The sequence below is a fragment of the Empidonax traillii genome, unplaced genomic scaffold (assembly GCF_003031625.1).
Source record: "Empidonax traillii isolate 1590-97213 ecotype Southwest subspecies unplaced genomic scaffold, ASM303162v1 scaffold1142:size416873, whole genome shotgun sequence".
Lineage (NCBI taxonomy): Eukaryota > Metazoa > Chordata > Aves > Passeriformes > Tyrannidae > Empidonax > Empidonax traillii.
In genome coordinates this window covers 87,163-105,357 of record NW_020956335.1, presented here as the reverse complement: position 1 = coordinate 105,357, position 18,195 = coordinate 87,163, and the positions used below count along the sequence as shown (strand labels likewise).

General features: G+C 44.5%; 1 protein-coding gene across 1 annotated transcript in view; it reads left to right on the top strand.

Moving 5' to 3' along the window:
• MED13L (mediator complex subunit 13 like) overlaps positions 1-18,195 on the top strand; it is a 161,851-nt gene that overhangs the window by 79,638 nt on the left and 64,018 nt on the right. Inside the window, exon 4 of the mRNA XM_027905327.1 lies at positions 2,839-2,922. Within this exon, the coding sequence (XP_027761128.1) occupies positions 2,839-2,922 (84 nt within the window). The remainder of the gene's footprint in view (positions 1-2,838; positions 2,923-18,195) is intronic.

Below are 18,195 nucleotides of genomic sequence, written 5' to 3'. Positions count from 1 at the left end.
GCTGATACAGTTCCTGTCAGGATAACCCGAGGTGACTCATGTCACAATAAGGGGATTTTTGCCACGATAAACTGACACAACTCGCGCTACATTCCCAGCCCCTCGCCCTTGGACAGGAGCGTCCCACCACTCTCCTGAAGACATTTTTTACAGTCTTACAGCTGAATTTACTTCAGGTCATTCAGCTTTTAATCTCTTTTTGTTTGTTTGTTTGTTATACCAAGTCTTAAGTTAACATCCTAATTATTTAAAATAATAGCAATATGTGTGCAGGCCTTACTAGAAAGCAAATGAGCACTTTAAAAGACCCATCCTCTCCTGTGTTTAGGAAAAGCTCCATTAATAGAGCAGAAGGCTGGGATTGCGTTTTGAGGCAGTAAGAGGGCTGAGGTTTTGGGGGGTTTTGGGGTTGTTTGGGGTTTGTGAGGGCTGAGGGGGAAGGGCTGTGGCGGGAGGGGAAGCCCTGAGGGGGGAGCTGCCCCTCATGGAGGAGCCCTGAGGGACCCGCGGGGACAGCGCGGGACAGGGAGCGAGGAGAAGCCTCTGCTTCGACTTTTCTGCAAGAAAAAGGATGTTTGCACAACTGTTTGTGGTATTTTTTTCCTCCCAGTACCCACCTTAGCGATCAGGTGATGTTAATTGGCAATATAGGAAATGTTAAAAGAGCTGAAGGAATGGTGCTCAAAAGATTAGGGTGCTGTTTCATAATAATTAGTGTGCCCTTGTCAGGTCGTGGTTTGTTTGTTTTTTTTTTCCATGGAAAAATCAGAAATACAAGAGGTCAAGCAGCAGTGAAGTGCTGAGGGAGGAATGGCCCAGCCTGGGCCAGGGAGAGCAGAGTGTTTCATCTCCCTGTTTCATATCATTAAATAACTGCTTTCTGTGACTTGTTTTTTGGTGGTTGTTTTATTTATTTATTTTTTTTTTCCCACACAAGTCCATTGTTGCAGCTGACTGTGAAAGGACAGTCACCTTTAGTGCTTAGACAGCAAAAATAACACGGTGCTGTCATTAACTGCTCTCCCGGCCGAATCCGAGATCCTTGCTGCTGCAGTCAGGGCTGCTGCTTTATACGGGATTATTCCTTAAATAACCCATGATACAGTTTAGCGTGGAGGGTTGACTGATTTTTAAGGCCAAATCTACCCATGAAGACTTTTTTTTTTTTTTTAATGGAATAGCAGCATTAGTTTGAGGCAGTTAAACCTGCCGTGGTGAGGTGCAACGACGTGGCCATGGAAGCGACTGTGGGATGGGGGAGAGTTTATTATGATTTTTGCTACTACAGGTTATTTTCTTTAGGGATCTGCTGTTAACTTCACAGGCTTCCTTTTGTTTGTGTAAAACACGCCGGCACTGACAGGCTCTCTGATAGCAAATATTTCCTAGGGAAGTAGTTACTGAAGCTCTTTTTTTTTATTATTTTTTTACCCTCCACCAATGTCTCTCTGCTGGCTTAGCTTTCATATTCAGTTTAAGATATTGGTATATTCGGCTGAACTGGATTCTTTTTGCTGTAATTGAGAACGTGCTGTTAGAATTTTCTTCGTTTTTTAACTTTGGAAAACCCTGCCACGTTCGTACAGAAGAATCAGGAGCATATTAGTGTCTCCATTGTCAGTCATCCATTTTCTCTCTGTTTCTTCTTGGTGTGCTTTTGAAGTACATATCACACAGTTTTTCTAAACCTTGAAGAAAGTACATTCCCGGAATGTTTCATGTGATTTTTGATTTTTTTTTTTCCCCTTCGTTTTGGCTAATCTCTAGCAACTGCCATAGGAACAACCTACTGAAAAACTTTAAAAAGCAGAAAAATACAGTTATTTCTTCTAAATAAAAAAAACCCGCTGAATAGATGTGAAGTGTGTGGGTAAAGCTTGTACGCTGCTTGTCTATATAAACCACTAGCAACAAATGACCAGTTTTTTAGAATTTTTGAAGCATATTACGTACCTGACTGAAAAATATTCCTTAGTAATGAATTTCTGGGTGTGATCCCTCGGGCACCATGTCCCACTGCATGTTTAATGTATGGAGCACCCTTTGTGTTGGAATATGTTGCTGGTGTGATTCATCTGCACAGGTGGACTTAAGAAAGGCATCAGGCCCTCCCTAACTTGTCAGTTTAAACTGGTTATTGATCACTTTGCATCCTCACTGTTGGGTTTTTTTTTAGAGCCACAGAATAAGTAGTTTCTGTAAAGAAAGTGTGAAGTTTTAAAGGGACCAGCAGAAAATGGTAACCTGCTGCTCTGATTTGGTGATGTGGGAGTGCATTTTTTGGAGGGAGGTTTTCTGATGGAGGAAACAGTAATTGTGGAAGTTTCAGCACCTGAAATCGTGCTGTGGATCATGTGAAGGAAAAATGGCTCATTGTTAATATTTGCTTAATGCAATTTCCTGTCATTCCTGTGCTATATTACACCACTGACATGCCAGAAATACAGGAGTGCATATTCTTTATGGTGGAGTCTGAGAGGAAGACTGAAAAGAGAAGAATCAGTGCTAATGAATGGCCTTTGTTCAGGAAGAGGAGTGTTAAAAGTGGGATGATGGATCATTCAGCAGAAAAAGCAGCCCTGAGCAGAAAAGGTTCTGGCAGAGATGAAGGGGAAATGCAGATGTGAAGTTCAGCATCCTGAGATGGGACAGGGATTCTCTTTGACTTCTGTGGGAAAACAGAAAGTGACAAAGTTCTGTTAAACCCAAAAGACACCAAGTTAATTTCGATAGGGTAGAAATTCAGCTACCTAATCCCTTAAATTCAGTGTCTTCAGAGGCTGCTTTTAATGGCACCTCAAGATGTAATTAGTAATTCCTGCTGTAATTGTTTTCTAGATGCCTGATGGATAAAAACTTCGTAAGAATTGGAAAATGGTTCATCAGACCCTATGACAAGGATGAGAAGCCCGTTAACAAAAGGTAAGGAGATCTCTGTGTCGAGTCCTGCTCGAGTCAGTGCTTTATCTTGCATGATGGTAATTTGAGGATGCATTTTGGTGCTGGTTTTTCCACTTCTTTTACTGTGTAACAAGTAAAATCACAGACACTATGTGTTCCCATCAGTCATACACAGAAAGCAATTAAGTGGGTTTTCAGCCCTTGTTATGATAATTTAAGATGCGAGGGCGAGGTTGGTATTTATCCATTAACTCCCCAGAAATGTCACATTTATTAATATCTTTTGAGCAGCATCTGCCTGTTTCTCTCATTATACAACAGAATTGCAGGTAGCTGCAACGAATTATTTGAATTTCTGGGCACTAAACCCCAACCTGGCATTTCAAGCAGTAAGATAAGTAGTCCTTAGATTTACTAATGTATTATCTGTAGAGATGCCAGCCTTGATGCACAGCTTCCAGTGCTTAGGCAGCTGCCAAATCAGCCCTATAGGAGCAATTAATGCCCTTCTCCCACAGCCACATAACCATGGAGCAGGGATATCTGGCTCCACGCTCGGTGCTATTTCCTCTCCCAGCTCTAAAGGTTACGATGTTCTCAGATCTTCTGGTACTTGCATTTATAGTCATCCGCTAAACAAGTTCTGTCAAAAATAATCTGAGTTAAGCTGAAACACAGATTTTCTAACGGGAATCATTTTGACAGAACTGGGTTAGGAAGTGACTAAACAGGCAGTTATGCTGGAAGATTTGAAGGTAATGAGCAGTGGAGATGAAGTGGGGTGGCAGCTTCTTCATCCAGCGTGGCTGCGGTCGCAGCAGTGTGTCTGGTGGCAGTGTAGGTACAGGTGGAAGTCGTTCTGCACATCACACCTGCCTTTTCCCTCCCCTCTCCTCACCTCACTGCCTTGTTTAGCTACAGAAATGTTGCAGTGCAGTGCCACAAACCCTTGGCTTCGCTGAGTAGCAGGTTTTGTGTAAAGCAGGTACTTCCAAGCAGCAGTTGCTTTTGAGAGAATGCAGTGATCACACATGGCTCTGTCTCCTTTCTCGACCCAGAAAGCGTTAACTTAGCAGGGGGGCTGTCCCTCTTTGTGCTGTTTGCTTTGTGGCTGGCACTGTGTGTGTGTAACCTTTGATTTCCCATCGATCCCGTGGCAAGGAGCCATGGAAAGGTCCAGGTTTCTCTGTACCTTCCTCCGTCCTGGCTGTGCGTAAGCACCTCCCTCCTCCGTGTTTTCCCTGCTGCTTTTCTGGCCGCACCAACATCAGCTTAATTTTCTGGAACATTAATTCCCTGAAGTGACGTAAGAAGTGGCCACTTCCAGCTTCTGGATCAGCGAGGCAGTTCCTTTGGGCTAAAGCTGTTTGTTTTACCCACGTCACTGCAGCCTGAGCGCTCAGATTAAATGTGCTCGTGAGTCTCCTCCTCTCCGTTCCTGGGGGGTATCAATTTAAGCAACGAGGCACGAGATGCAGGAGGTGATGTCTGTCAAAACCAGCAGCAGCACTGGCATGGAGGGCATTGTGTCCTTAGAATTCTGACAGAGTAGGAGGTCCTGCGTCTGATTTAGGTGTGTGTGACACCAAGTCACTTGCCCAGTGTGGGGGTCTGCAGGGCGTAATTGCATTTGTAAGTAGATGTTCAGCACGCACAGAAATAGATCCGGTCTGCAAGATGTTACAAAACCTGAGCTCGTGTGGAACTCAGTTTGTGCCTGAAGTATTCCATACATAAAGCTGGCACTGAGGGTTTTAGGGCTGAAGGGTAGACTCTTGATTTGAAGGAGATAATGTTTTTTGTTGCATTGGTTTCTCTGTTTTTTTTTTTTTTTCATATGGTACTTGTCAGTGTAGATCCTCTGGATATACACCGTTTCAAAAGCACTTATTCAGCAGTAATAATTACGGCCTAATTTGAAATAGGGTTTGTGTTGTTTCAGGTTGTTAACTTTTCTGCTATAAATGTGTCGTTGGAATTAACTGATCTTGCTGAAACACGGTAGTCCAGACTGCAAAAGTGGACAGTAGAGTCACCTGCAGGTAGCAGTGGCAAGCAGTGGGAGACTTTGGGGACTAATCTGTCCAGACACTTTTTATTTAATCTTTTAAGCTTTCTTTCTCAGTACAGCACAAAAAGCTATCTTCACACAAATTGATTCCTGCTAATTCCAGATAAATTCTTTGTGGAGCTCTTGCTCTAAGCAGCCTCTTGTTCCAGACAAAGCAAGCAGGAGCAGTGGCAGGAAGAAGGGGCTAGCTGAGAGTGTGTAGGTGCTTCAGCACTGTGGGTAATGCCTTCATAACCAAAAAAGTGGCGTTTAAAAAAAAATATTATTCCAAGTTGTGGTAATATATAAAATGCTCGAAATAAGTTGCACGTGTGTCCAGTGATCAGGTTGAAGGGTGGGGGCAGGTAATCCCTGTTGAAAAGGCCCTGAGTGTGGAAAGAGAGATCCATATGGATCTGTACCCCCTTGAATGGTAAAAATCAGCAGATTTCATTCTGGCAAAGAAACAGAACTATTAGAGAGAAGAACTGTGCTTTTATGCTTGTGGCAGAGTTAGTCCTCTCAAATCTCCAACATCCACTACCTTCAGGAACATACTGAAGAGTCTGGGGCTGGGTGTGAGTGAACAGGGAAGGAGTTAAACCCCACAGGACTGGCTTCCAGGGAGTAAATTCCTTCAGGGCCCCTGGGTTTTGTGAATGGCACTGGAGGAGAAGGTCTGTGATTCTAGAATGAAGTCAGGGATGAAGTGGAGCATGGCAGTGGCCCTGACCTGCTTCTGAGATGTGAGAGGAGCCTCAGCTCAACAGAGAGCCTGGCCTGGCCTGCCTTCCAGGGCAGTGCTGGGATCCCTCTGCAGGATGGGCTTCCCTGCCCTGCCGGGAGCAGGGAGGGGACAGCAGAGGGAGTTCCAGACAGATCCCTCTCCTCTCGTGTTTTGTTTTCTTTACAGTGCAGACCAGATCCTTTTGACAGGAAATTTTTAGGGCAGAACTTGTGGGTTTTCTTTCCCGAGTATCTTTATTATCATGTGTCGCTTCCCAAACAGCTCAGCCTGTTTTATTGTCTGCACTACAGCAGTGTGTGTCTGAAATGGCTTTCACGCCACTGAGGGAGAATGGCAAACTTGCTTATTTTTCTGCACAACTTCCCAAAGGGAATCTGTTATGTTTGGAGTTCACAGAGCTCGTCTGATCCCAGGCACTGGTAGTGCCTTCCGCTGTGGGGTGAAAATACTTCCTCACAGTCTGTTCAGAATCCCTTTCCAAATTTTGCTCGGGTTTGGGTTTAATTTGCTTAAATGCAAAGAGCCCCTGCTTTTGGTAGCTTAAATAATTCTGGGTCATTCCCCCCTTCCAAGAAGGTTCCACCAGCGGGACATTTTGAAGCAGAGCTGGTTTCTTGCCGTGTTGCTCGGGGAGAAGACAGGCAGGTAGGATGGTGTCTGTCTGGCCAGGCTGGGTGTGTTGGAGCAGGGGGGTTGCACTCCGGCTCAGCGAAATACAGTTCTTTATTTCATTTCCACTCAGATCTCTGGTGGCCACTGTCCCATCACACTGCTGATTGTGGCCCCCACGTGTGAGGTGCTGGGCCACGGAAATCCCTGAGTTCCGAGTGCGTGGGCTGTGTCTCCATGAACATCCCGAGCATTCGTGTGTCAGCTCTGCCCCTGGAGATCCCATCCATGGATTGTTCCCCTCTAACAGAGCTCCGTCAGAGCACCCACAGCCAGATTTGTGTGCAGCTCATTGCAAGCACCAAACCCAGGCACTGATCAGCGCCGTGAGACACCGTGTGCTCTCTGACATCCTGGAAGGGATCACTGCCTCCAGATTCCTGGGAGGAGTCACAGGACTCAGCCAGGGAATCTCCAGCCCAGTGACACCAGAACTGGCACTGAGCATTGTGGAGAGCAGGGAACTCCTGCCAGGCCGTGAGTTTTGGTGAGCCCTGGAGAGGACCTGCAGCTCCAGGGGGAATTGGGGACCAGTCTCGTTCAGAATCCCACAGGGAGGTTTGCTCCTGGCCCATGGCAGGGCACAGATAATTTCTTTTGGCCAATGGTGTGTAGGTGATGCTGTAGAAAAGTATATTTACACTGTTGCCAACAACATTATAAATGAGGAAATACTAGGATGGAAAATAACAAAAATCGTTCAGTCTTAAATAATGTGTTCTTATTCTTGACTTGTCGAAATAAATGTGATGGAAATACTGAGTAATAAGAAATATTCTGTATTTTCCAATAATTCTCCCTACCCCTGTAAAAATAAGCTTTTCTGTTTCAATTTAAGAGGCTTAGTTCCCGTATTTTCATATTTTTGAGGTTTTAAGTTCTGAGATGTTCTGTTCATCTCTGCTGAGTTTCTTCTGAGGATTACTTCTGGTTTCAGTAAAACCATACACCAAGCTGCTGTGTTACATCTCTGGTTGGTTGATGTTCTTTTAATTGGTAATCTTGTGTGTGCTAAAGCTGAATTAACTCTTACCTTCTCTGAAATGAACCCAGTGGAAAATGGACTGTGTTCATATTTTAGCAGAAGGAATAGCATTGAAATACAGACCATAAAATCAGTGGGTTTTTTTTAATTTGCGTTTTTCAGCAAAAGCTGAAAATATATCAAGGTGATCTCAAAGTGTCCTTAATATCAGCATGCTTATGTTGAGTTAAAGTAGTTTAATATAATTTTATTGAAGCATAATAATTTCGTATCATTAATAAAGATAATGCATTTTTATGTTTTATAGAAAAAAAAAACAACAAAACATTAACAACTACGGGTTACCTAAGGCTGCTGTTGAGGTGATTTGGGAGAAGGCTGTTCAAGCATTACCATTTTATGTACTATTATCTGTTGTTATGTATGCTGCTGGGAGTCTTGGATTATTTTGCTTGTCTGTGTCACATTCCAAGAATGTAAAAACCTCGATGGAAAACGTTAGCAAAAAAACTGTGCAGGGAAAAAAAACACTTTGGACTGAAAATAGTAATGTTCTTGTGCTTTATCACCAAAGTAACTGTGTAGATAAGCTGTAAATTAAGGGGTATTTGGTGTTCAATTGCCTTTTTATTGTTTTTTTTTTTATTTATTTATTTAGTGATGAAAATAATAAAGCAGCGTTTTGTCAGAGCCGGTGAGCCCTGTCAGGGAGCGCTCTGGGAGAGCTCAGTGAGTGTGTCAGACACTGCCCCAGCCTGCAGTGCCGCTGCACCGCTGGGCTTTAGGACACCAGTGGGGTTCGAGTGGGGTTTGTGCATCCCCTCAGTCACGGGACCCCGATCCTGCAGCTCCACCCAGGTTCTGAGGAAGCCAGGATAGACAGGATAGGGGTGTTAGGATAAATGTTCCGTGTGTTTCCTCTTCTACCATCTGGGGGGATATGGTGGCCCAGGCTTTTGTGGATTCCAGTTTATAATGCAGAAGAGTTATCTCTAAGAGTTTTGAAGTTAAAGATCTTTTTTACTGATTTAATTAGCGTAAATGAACCAATATATAAAGCTGATTGAGTAATCTTTAACTTGTGGGTGTTGTAGAACCTTCTCTTGCAGTTATTATTTCTGGGCATTGTTTATCTATACAAATATTTATGTATATGAGGTTACTGGAATGTCTACATATATTCCAAATATGTCCATTATTTCATGCAGTTGAGAGATTATTTTTCACAGTATTGTAACTTTTATAAAATGTAGTTATTTAATCAATTGAAATACTGAACTAGGAGTGTACAAAAGGCAGGCAGTTCAAGAAGATCAGAGTTACCTATTTCTGTTTCTTTTATTTTTCATGCCTTATTTGTGCAGTTCAGAAGCGACTTTGTCTCTTCATTGAGTGTTTTTGGATACACTTGTGTGGGATACTTGAACTTCAGTAATTCCATATGAAGCCTTGGCTTAATCAGGACTTGGTGACCAATTAGTGCAGTCCCGCTAATGTTTAAGCTCCTTTGCTCGTTATCCCCTCCCCACTGGCGCTGTGTGTGCAGGATAAAGTTCGTGCCCCTGACGTGCTGCTAATGGGATTTGTCAGGGCTCCCAGTGGCACTGCCTGCCAAACACAAGTGTTGTCACTTGCTGTATCAGTGATGGATTGACTTAAGGGCTTCTGCAGATATTTGGAGGGCCCGAGTTCTGAACACTGAAATCTGCTGTAGCTCCAGTTGTAGGTGCAGCGGCAGGAACCTCCCCACACAGCCTGCCTGGCTTTCTGGGACTCAGGCTGGGTTTGGTCCTTGAACTGCTTTCAAATCCCTGGGAGCAGCAGGTGCTCTTGTGAGTTCTGCAAGAACAGTGGCACTGCAGGGTTTGTTTTCAGTCCAGTTCAGAAGTAAATACACTTCCTCATATTCACAAGTAAAATCGGTGCCTAAAGCCAAAAAATTCTTCAGTCTCTCTCCAAAAATAGGAAAGAAAACTTGAGTTGAAAGCAATAATATTGACTTCATTGTTTTGTCTGACACTTTTACACCTCTTTAAAATAACTTGATCTTGAGATAGAGGTCTGTGTCAGAACAGAGTAACAGGGGTTATTTATTCCCCAAGTCTGTTTTCTGACACTTATGTGCCCTTAAAAACTTTTGCTAACCCTTATTTTCTGAGGGCTCAGACTAAACTGGTGACAGGGCGAGGCGGGGTGGTTTTAAACTGAAAGAGAGTAGGTTTAGATCAGATAGTGGGAAGCAATTCCTGGCTGTGAGGGTGGGCAGGCCCTGGCACAGGTTTGCCCAGAGAAGCTGTGGCTGCCCCTGGATCCCTGGAAGTGTCCAAGGCCAGGCTGGAATAACCTGGGCTGGTGGAAGGTGTTCCTGCCCGTGGCAGGGGTTGGAACGAGTAGTTTAAGGCACTGCCAAATACTGTGATCTTTGTGCAGCACCACAGGAGCCGTTGGTGTTGTGCAACCAAGCCCCCTGTTTAAGAAATCACAAGATTTTGTGATATAAATGGACTGTTTTGTGACTGCTACAGCAAAAAATTATGGAAATGCTTATTTTTAAAAGGTAATTGTCTGGAACCATTTATAAAGCTGAAGAGAAAGCTGAATTAGTCTTGTGAATGCTTTTAGTGCCTTATTAAATTGTCAGATTCAGGATAATAAGGCAGTTTTAAAGTAGCTTGTCTTTGGTATAAATTTGCTGCTGGTTTAAAAGATAACAAACTGGAATGAGCACCCATTGTCTCATATATAATCTAAATAAAGCTGTATGAACCAATTCTCGGGGGTGGGCCCAGTCACACAAACAAACCTACATCTGCACAAGGAACAGAGAGCTGTGGGCCTTCCTTTTCAAGGCTGGAAGTGAGGGACTGATGTACAGCAATCACAGAGCAGGTGCATCTTAAAAAACACCTCATCATCAGTGAACTCTGTTGGCTTGGATTCACTGAGGAAAGCAAAATTGGGAAGAGTGAGAGGACAGAAGGAATGCTCACTCAGGTTTTGGGGTTACTTCTTCCCACCTTTCCCCCTTCTGTTTGCCTCTGAGGGCTCGTTCTTTCCTCTGACGTAGTCACTGTAACCAAACTCTGTTCTGAGCTCAGCACTATTTATTTTTAATCCCGTCTGGAGCGGGAGGAGCTGCAGTTACAGCAGCTGCCTTTGCTGGTACAAACTGGGTGCACTTGGATCAGTGAAGTGCAGCAAGAAGCCACTGGTGGTTGTTCTTGGCTGCTCTCTCTGAGTGTGTTGTAGCAAGAAGCACTGCCTGGTGGCTGGGCTTTTAATTTTCCTTTTTGAAAAAATCTCATCTAGTTAAAATCAGCTTTTTCATGGAAAAGAGTGGGGCAGGATGGGGAGGGAGGAAGAGTTCCTGGCAGGAGGTGTGTGATCAGTTCCCTGCATACCTCCCAAAACCCGAGATTTTGGGGGGAATTGTTGAACAACTTTGCCCTTTGAGGGAAAACCCTCAGGGAAAAGCTTCCTGTCCTGCTCAGAGAGAGCACACCTTGTTCCTTCAGCCTGAACTTCTTGCATGTTTCGTGTGGTCTGAGCCCGAGGCGGCGTGGAGAGCACGTGTGGAGCAGGTCCTTCCCCAGCCCCAAACCCTGGGCAACTTCCAAGTGCTCTTAGTTTGGCAAAGAAGTGACCTTTTATGTGCTCTGAGTGTGTGCACTTAAGAAGTTGAGAAATCCTGGACAAGTGAGCAAACACTGGATAATATTTTAAAAACAAAGCCTGGGTTCTCTTGCAGTGTGTGGGTCAGAGCTGCCTAAATTCCCTCAGGGTGGGATAGCAGGCCGGGGATTTATGTCAAGTTTTGTTTCTGGAAAACCAGTAAACATAAAAACACCTGTAATAAATCAGGCTGTGTTTAGCCTCTCTACACCTTACCCTGATAACCAAGCAATTAAGTGAGTAATTCCTGAGGAACTGTCTCCCAAACTGATCTTTCCCAGTGCTGTGCTTGATGCTGCCATCTGCTGCCATCGGGTCTTGGGATGCAGCAGGGATCAAAACACGGCTTTTCCCTGTGGTAAATGTGTGCTCCAGACTCTCTGCTGTCATTACACTCTGCAGGCTCGCTGTTGGAACCCTTGGATGTGGGGGTGCCTTTCTGCAGGATTTAGGGCTCTACTTCTGCACTACCTTTTGCCTTGTTGTTCGAGTTCTGGGTGGATTTCTGAGAACCAGCCCAGATTTGGGCTGAAAAGCAGTTTTCTTGGGGTACACTGTGCCAGGCACAGGAATATTTGGGAAAACTGCAACTTGTGTGGAAACTCCCTGATTTTTGTCCTCTGTCAGTTTGAATGTTATGGTGACAACTCTTCCTTTGGAGTTTCCCCCTGGGAGAGGGGAAGGGGGAAGACATTCCATGAGAAGTGGGAGCTGTGGGTGCCTACGTGAAGGATTCACAGAATTCCAAAGCATGGCAGGGCTGGGAGGGGCAGCACCTCGCAGGACAAGGTGGTAATTCAGGGGCAGATTGAGTTTCCCACCAGCCAGGGGGATTTTCTGTCTCCTGAGCAAAGCAAGCTGCAGAAATTCCTTTGAGGGATCTCATCTCCCTTTAATCTCTTCGTGTTACCAGCTGTTAAAGACACCAGGAACTGCAAGTGTTTTTTGGATGATGATGTCAGTACATCTAATTATATAATTTCCATCTGCTAACTGGAAAGCTGAAGGAAGAACATTAAAATATCTTCCTTTCCCCCCCCCCCCCCCCCCCCTTGTGGAAGGATCCAGCAGTGTAAAACATGGAACTGGATGTCTGATGTACAGAATTCTCTCTGCCCTGGTTTTCAGCTGATGTGGGGGCAGGTCTGTGTGCTCACACAGTGCTGCAGAAATCACATTTGTATCTGATGTTTGGAAGAGCAGGGGGACACGCAGAGTGAAATTATTTGCTGCCCCACCCAGTTCCTAGAAAAAGATTTAATTTAGGAAGGAGAGGAAATGTTGCCTGAAGGGTATCAGGCTGTCAGGGTACCAGAGGGACCCTAAAGCAGGTGAGGTAAAAGCAGTGTACAGCAGTTACCCTGCCCCTTCCAGGAGGCTCCTGCCAGTCTGTGCTTCGAATTCCTTCAAAAGAAACGGGCCCAGAGACTCCTCCTGAGTCATCCCCTCCCATCCAAGCTGCCTCCAGCAGCGGTCAGGAGAGGGACAGCCCAGGCAGGACTCTCAGCTCGTGCCAAGGGTACAGTTATTTTTCTGTACACTTGGTCAGCTTCCTGCTGGGTTTGACAATGCAGCTTGACATATTTTTGTGTTTTACAGCTGTTGATGAATTTTTCTTTTGTGTGTTTAATTGAGTTTGAACCCACTCAAGAATCTCAGCCTGCACAAATGCTCGTTGGTAATTGATACCATAGCTCGTCTGTGCACTGGGGGGGGGAAAGGTTGGGGATTTTGGTTTAATTTTTTCATTTTTTAGTGTCGTGTTAGAGCTCCTATTGCTGTGTGAAGGAGAGAATGTAACTGTCCTTTTGGGTCTCAATCCTTTTGATTTTGGTACTTCTGCTCTCTCCCTGGTCACTTCATCTCCTTCACAATGAAGACTTTTTATATGCAATTATTTCTTACTTATTTTTATGGAATTACCTTTATAAGGAATTATTATTTTTTTCCCCTGCTCCTTTTCTTTGTGTTTATTTCTATTGAATTTCATTTGTGAGGGTGTTTTAGGGTTTTTCCCCCCACTGTTAATTTTCTTTCCCCTCATCCAGTCACTGCCTCTTGTGAAGTTCTCCTGCAGTTCTTTGCCTGGAATTCTAGTTTTCATATTTTCCCAGTATCACAGCAGTGCTAAAACTTGTTATTTGGCTGTTTCCTGCCTCCTCCTAATTCTCATTATTTGGTTTTAACAATTGTGACGTTTCTTTTAAATGCAAAGTTAAGTGCAGGGCTGTGTCTCGATGCCGGGGAGGAATCAAAGCAGGGTAAGTGATCTCAGGAGAGGCACTTAAGTAGCTGTAGTGTTTGTATAAATGAGAGAATTAAAAGAACTAATTAAAGTAAGCTGGAGCACTGAATGAACTACCCACACAGAGCTGTTTAATGCAGCTCAGCCCAGACCTGGAGCACGTGTGCTGAGGGTAAAAACGAACAGAGAAATAAATATGTCACTGATGGAAGTTACCACAGAAAAAGCTGTTCTGAATGAAGGAATTAAATCCTGGAGAAGAGTTGATTAAGAAATTCTACTAGCCAGTGAGTTTAATTGTCCATCCCCCCACCCCGTGCATCACACGGTGATTTCATTTACAGGAGGGAGCACTGAGACTGTTAATGGTTCTAAATCCCTGCTCTGTTGCAGTGACTGTTTGATGTAATAAGTGTGCAGTGCTTCACCTTCCCCAGGGCCACTGTTCCCACAAACCCCTGGATCTTCCCAGTCCTGTCACACTCACACACACTGGGGTTATCTCAGCTGCCATCTCCATTTTCCCTTTATGTAGCATTTATGGTCTTTGAGGATTCGCTTTGGGTGTAAATTACCAGTCCAAGAGTATAAAAAGAGAACTCTCTTTAATGTCCCAGTTTTGAATGACGGTTTTGCATGAGTGGAGATGATTTACTTCGAGCTGAAAAATTAACTAGTCAGCCCTTGGAGGTTATACTGTCCCAGCAGAGATCTGGGGGTAAGAGCGCTGCTTTGGGGGGGTTTTGTTTTGCTCCAGTTGCAAACTGTAAAATGCTGGTTTGAGGCTGGGCTGACTCTGGGTTATGGGATGTTCTTTGTGGAAATTCTGTAGGTTGTACATTTATATTGAAGGGCTCTGTCATTTGTGTGGTATTGCAGTGAAATCCAGCTCTCCTGGAGAACAGATGGACCAATAAACTCCCCACCGGAACCTCCCCACTTATTTTAGAATCCCTTCCTGGTGCAGTGCAATCAGCAGCAACAAAGGACTAAAAATAGCACGGCTCTATTTTGGGCTGTCCTGGGGCCTCTCTGCTTTTTGCCACCTGTGTGTGACCTGCCTCCTACCTGCAGGTTTGTGTTTTCCCTCTGCTCCCTGTTTTGTGGGGAACTGCTCCTTGCTGGTCCATTTCCTTGCTGAGGAATCAGCAGATTAAAGGAGGAATACTTGGCTTCCCCCCCTCTGGGGCCAGGGGGATGTTGTTCTCACTGTTACAAGAGGCTTCCAAATTTCAGACCCCTTTTAAGATGGTGAAGCAATACTATTTAAATGAAGAAGATTGTAATTGGAAGAAATAAAGTCTTTTAGAAATAGTGATATTTTCTGTGTTAATGAACAATGAGAATCCCAGCTGACGTCCAGTGCTTACAGCAGTAATTTCACCTGTCTTCACACTTCGCAGATGCTCCTGCACTGAAAATTCCACTGCTTGGTTTTGAACAGGGCTAAGCTGACTTTATTGATGGGATTTTACTGGGAGGCTTTTAAACATTATTACTTTTTCTAAAGGTACCTATAAAAGCCAGTCGAGTGAATTTTTACACCCTGCATTGGTGGCGTGGTACAGCAAATAAACAGACTAAGAGCAGTTTATAGTAAAAACTACACGGGAAATGTCAACATATACTGAGCAGGACGAAGCTGTGGTGAGTTACACACACACAGAGAATCAGACAGGTTTGTTAAACACTCAGGTCCAGAATCTGTAAGGTTATTTTTTTGTTGTAGTTCAGAGTCTCGAGAAACTTGTTTTGGGGGCAGCTGATGGGATTTGTGTGGTTTAACATGCAGGGAGCTGCCTGTGGGGCTGCCTGGCGTGATTAGGCACCCCCTCAGTGTTTGGTCTAGAGGAGCTGGGCATTATTCGTTTCTTTAGGATCCTGCTTGGTGTATTTTTTCCATCTCACAGCTTTTAAAATCTAGCTCTGAATCTGGCTGGTGATGCAAGTCCTGTGTTCAAGAAGGGAGTCAAGGAGATTGAATCCAACTGAGGGTTTGGGAGATATTTAGTGTTTTAAGCACCCGAGTATTTTTTTGAAAAGGACTTTTAACTTTCCTGGAAAGTTTTAGGTGAAAGCTTTAATTTTGTCACTCCTGTTAGCTCCCCTTCCCAGTCAGCTTGGCAGTTCCTGTTCAGTGAGGAAGGCCTGTCCAGCAGTTTCTGAGAGTGGCAACAGAAATACACATTTGTGACACTGTTGGGTTCTGGGCAGGATTGTTCCCCTCTGCATTCACAGGCTCTGTGTGTGTGTGCCCATCATCTCAAAGTACAATTATTATGCACAGTTTCTGTCAGCACGTTGGGGAATGTGGTTGGGGGGCAGACCCCCCTGAGCTGCCACCCTGCTCTTCCTGCCTTTCTTGTTTTGAAACAATCCTGGAGCATCTGTCATTGTCTCACACGATTTCCTGCAAAGCTGCCTGTGGCAGTTCCACTCATTCTTTATTACCCAGGGGCTTTGCTGGCTATAAAATAACATCTCTGACTACCTAATAGCCTGATCCTCAGCCCTCCCTGAGGAAGAGGGGGTGCAAAGCTGGGTTTACTTTTGCATTTTACTGACCATGCAGACCTGACCTGTGTGAGGGTCTTTCATCCGGCAGTGGAAGGGTGTCCAGGGACCTTCTCCTTCCACATCCCAGAGAGTGGCACAGAGCAAGTGGGGTTCAAATATTCTGCTTTAGTGCAGATGCCATGTCTGGATGTGATTATCTCTTTAAAAACCCCTTGGGTTTTTGCTTTGTTTACCAGTTTGGAGGCCCTTTATGCTGGAATGAACTCTAAAAACGGGACAAGAATTGTGATGTCTGTGGGATCATCGCTGCATGTGCACACACATGACATCATTTGCATGGGCTGAGGTGTGTTGCTGCTGCTCTTTTTAACTAGTTTTTTTTTTTGTTAGGAAGAATGATTTTCAGCCAAAATGCATATACAGAGCTGCCCTTCTGTTCTGTAGATGAACAAAAGTTTTTTTCCTGCAAAAATTTTCTACACAACCCTAAATAACATCACTTAGAATTAATTTCAACTTCCTGAACCAAATGGTTTTGCTTAAAAATCAGTATGTGTTAACACTTCACTGTTAGTTCATTTTGTAGTGAACAGTTCCATTGGGGTTACTTATAAAAAAACCCCAAGTTATAAAACATTCTTATAGGGATGGTTGAAGAATTAAATGATACTTGTGGGGGTTGGTGCTGGGAAACCCCAACCACTGTACCAGTAGACCCTATAAGCTGCTAACCTGATGCTATTGACTGAAAACAAAAATCAAACACAGCAGCAAGCTGTCCCAAACATTAAAAAATCAGAGGCCAAATGAAGAATAAACTGCTATTTTGGTTTCTTTTTTTTTTTTTTTTTTCCCTTTCAGTGAGTTCCTGGGAAGTGCAGAGGTGTTGAGGTGCACCTTGTGAGCAGTGACACCCAGTGAGAGCAGTGGCCAGGGGACGGCTTTGAGGGGGGATTTCTCCCAGGGAGCACAAATGATTAACACCAATAATGTCCAAGGCAAGGGGGTTCTGCAGGAGGGGCAATCAGTAGAGGAGAAATGTCCCCGGTGTTGTCTGTGCCGCCTGCTGGTTCAACAGTCCTCTGCCAGTTTGATTCCTCCCAGATCTTATTTCAAAAACACTGGAGCCGCTCGGAATTTCGGGACATCACGTTCCTCTGGAGCCACTGGAACCACATGGTTGTTAAAGCCCTGTCCTTGCTTCCCTGTCTGCCTGAATTAGGGTGCAGTCTTCATCTGCACATTCCGAACCCGTGAGCAGCTTCAAAGAGATGCTTTTCCCAGCCTGGCAGCCTCCCAGTGATCCTCCAGCCTTCTGATCCTTCTGGAATCCCATCTCCCTCGGAAACTGGGCAGCTTTCCTGGCTGCTGCAGGAGGGCTGAGCTGTGTTTGCAGCCTGAGGTGGGGTGGTGGGAAGGCTTTCCCAGCTTTTGTCCCGCCACAACTCACTGCTGGACTCCCCCTGGCTGAAGCCGTGCTGGATGTGTGTTAATGACCCCCCTCCTGCACGGCCCAGCACCCACAGGAACGGGGACTGTGGGTCCCCCTCACACCAAATACTTGCATTGTCTTGGGTTTGTGATTAGCTCGTTAATTTTATACCAGCCCTGTACCTGTGCAAACTTAGGACTTCCCCAAATGACGTTAAACTCCTCATTACGTGGTGTGTTTGGCTGGGTTTGCTCACAGGATGAAGGGAATTTGCAGTTTGCTGCTTCCTCCCCGCTCCCTGTATCCTTTGGATTTTGCCCAGGTGATTGTTTGGGATTGATTGGTGGTAGGTGAGTGCCTGTGTATTTAGGAATATCATGGTAACTGTTTCTGTGTTATTTCTTTTTTCGATTTCATGGGATTACTTCGCTTTTTTATACAATACAGCTTGCATTTCGAGGAGCACTTCAAATATCTAATCATATTTTCAGGAGCTTCGTTTACATGAGAAGTGTTGTAGCCAGGTAACACAGTTTCAGTCAATATTTTGGTTTTTCTTGTTTGCCACTTGCTCTGACCTAATCCTCTGAACAGATAGTAGCATATTAAGAATTTTAACAATTTATTTTTTTTTTAATTAAAATTGTGTCTTTCAGCAGAAGCTTTAGGAAAACATTTACTAATGGTTGAAAAATGTTCACTGAGCTGTCCCACCCAGGTTATTTTCATTTTGGGAGAGTTGTTGGAGCTTGTTATAGAAAACTCTGAGGAAAACAGCATTTCTGACCCACTGCAGGGCACAGCCACCTTCTCCAGGAGTGGAATGTCAGGCTTAGTCAGGAATGGTGCAGGAAGTTCTAGGACACACATCTTGGACTGCAGGAATTAGTGAATTTATATTCTTTTGTCAAGCAGCCAAACCCCAGGAAGTGGTTGGACTCAACTGTTTTTAATGTGCGTCTGCTTTGACTTAAAT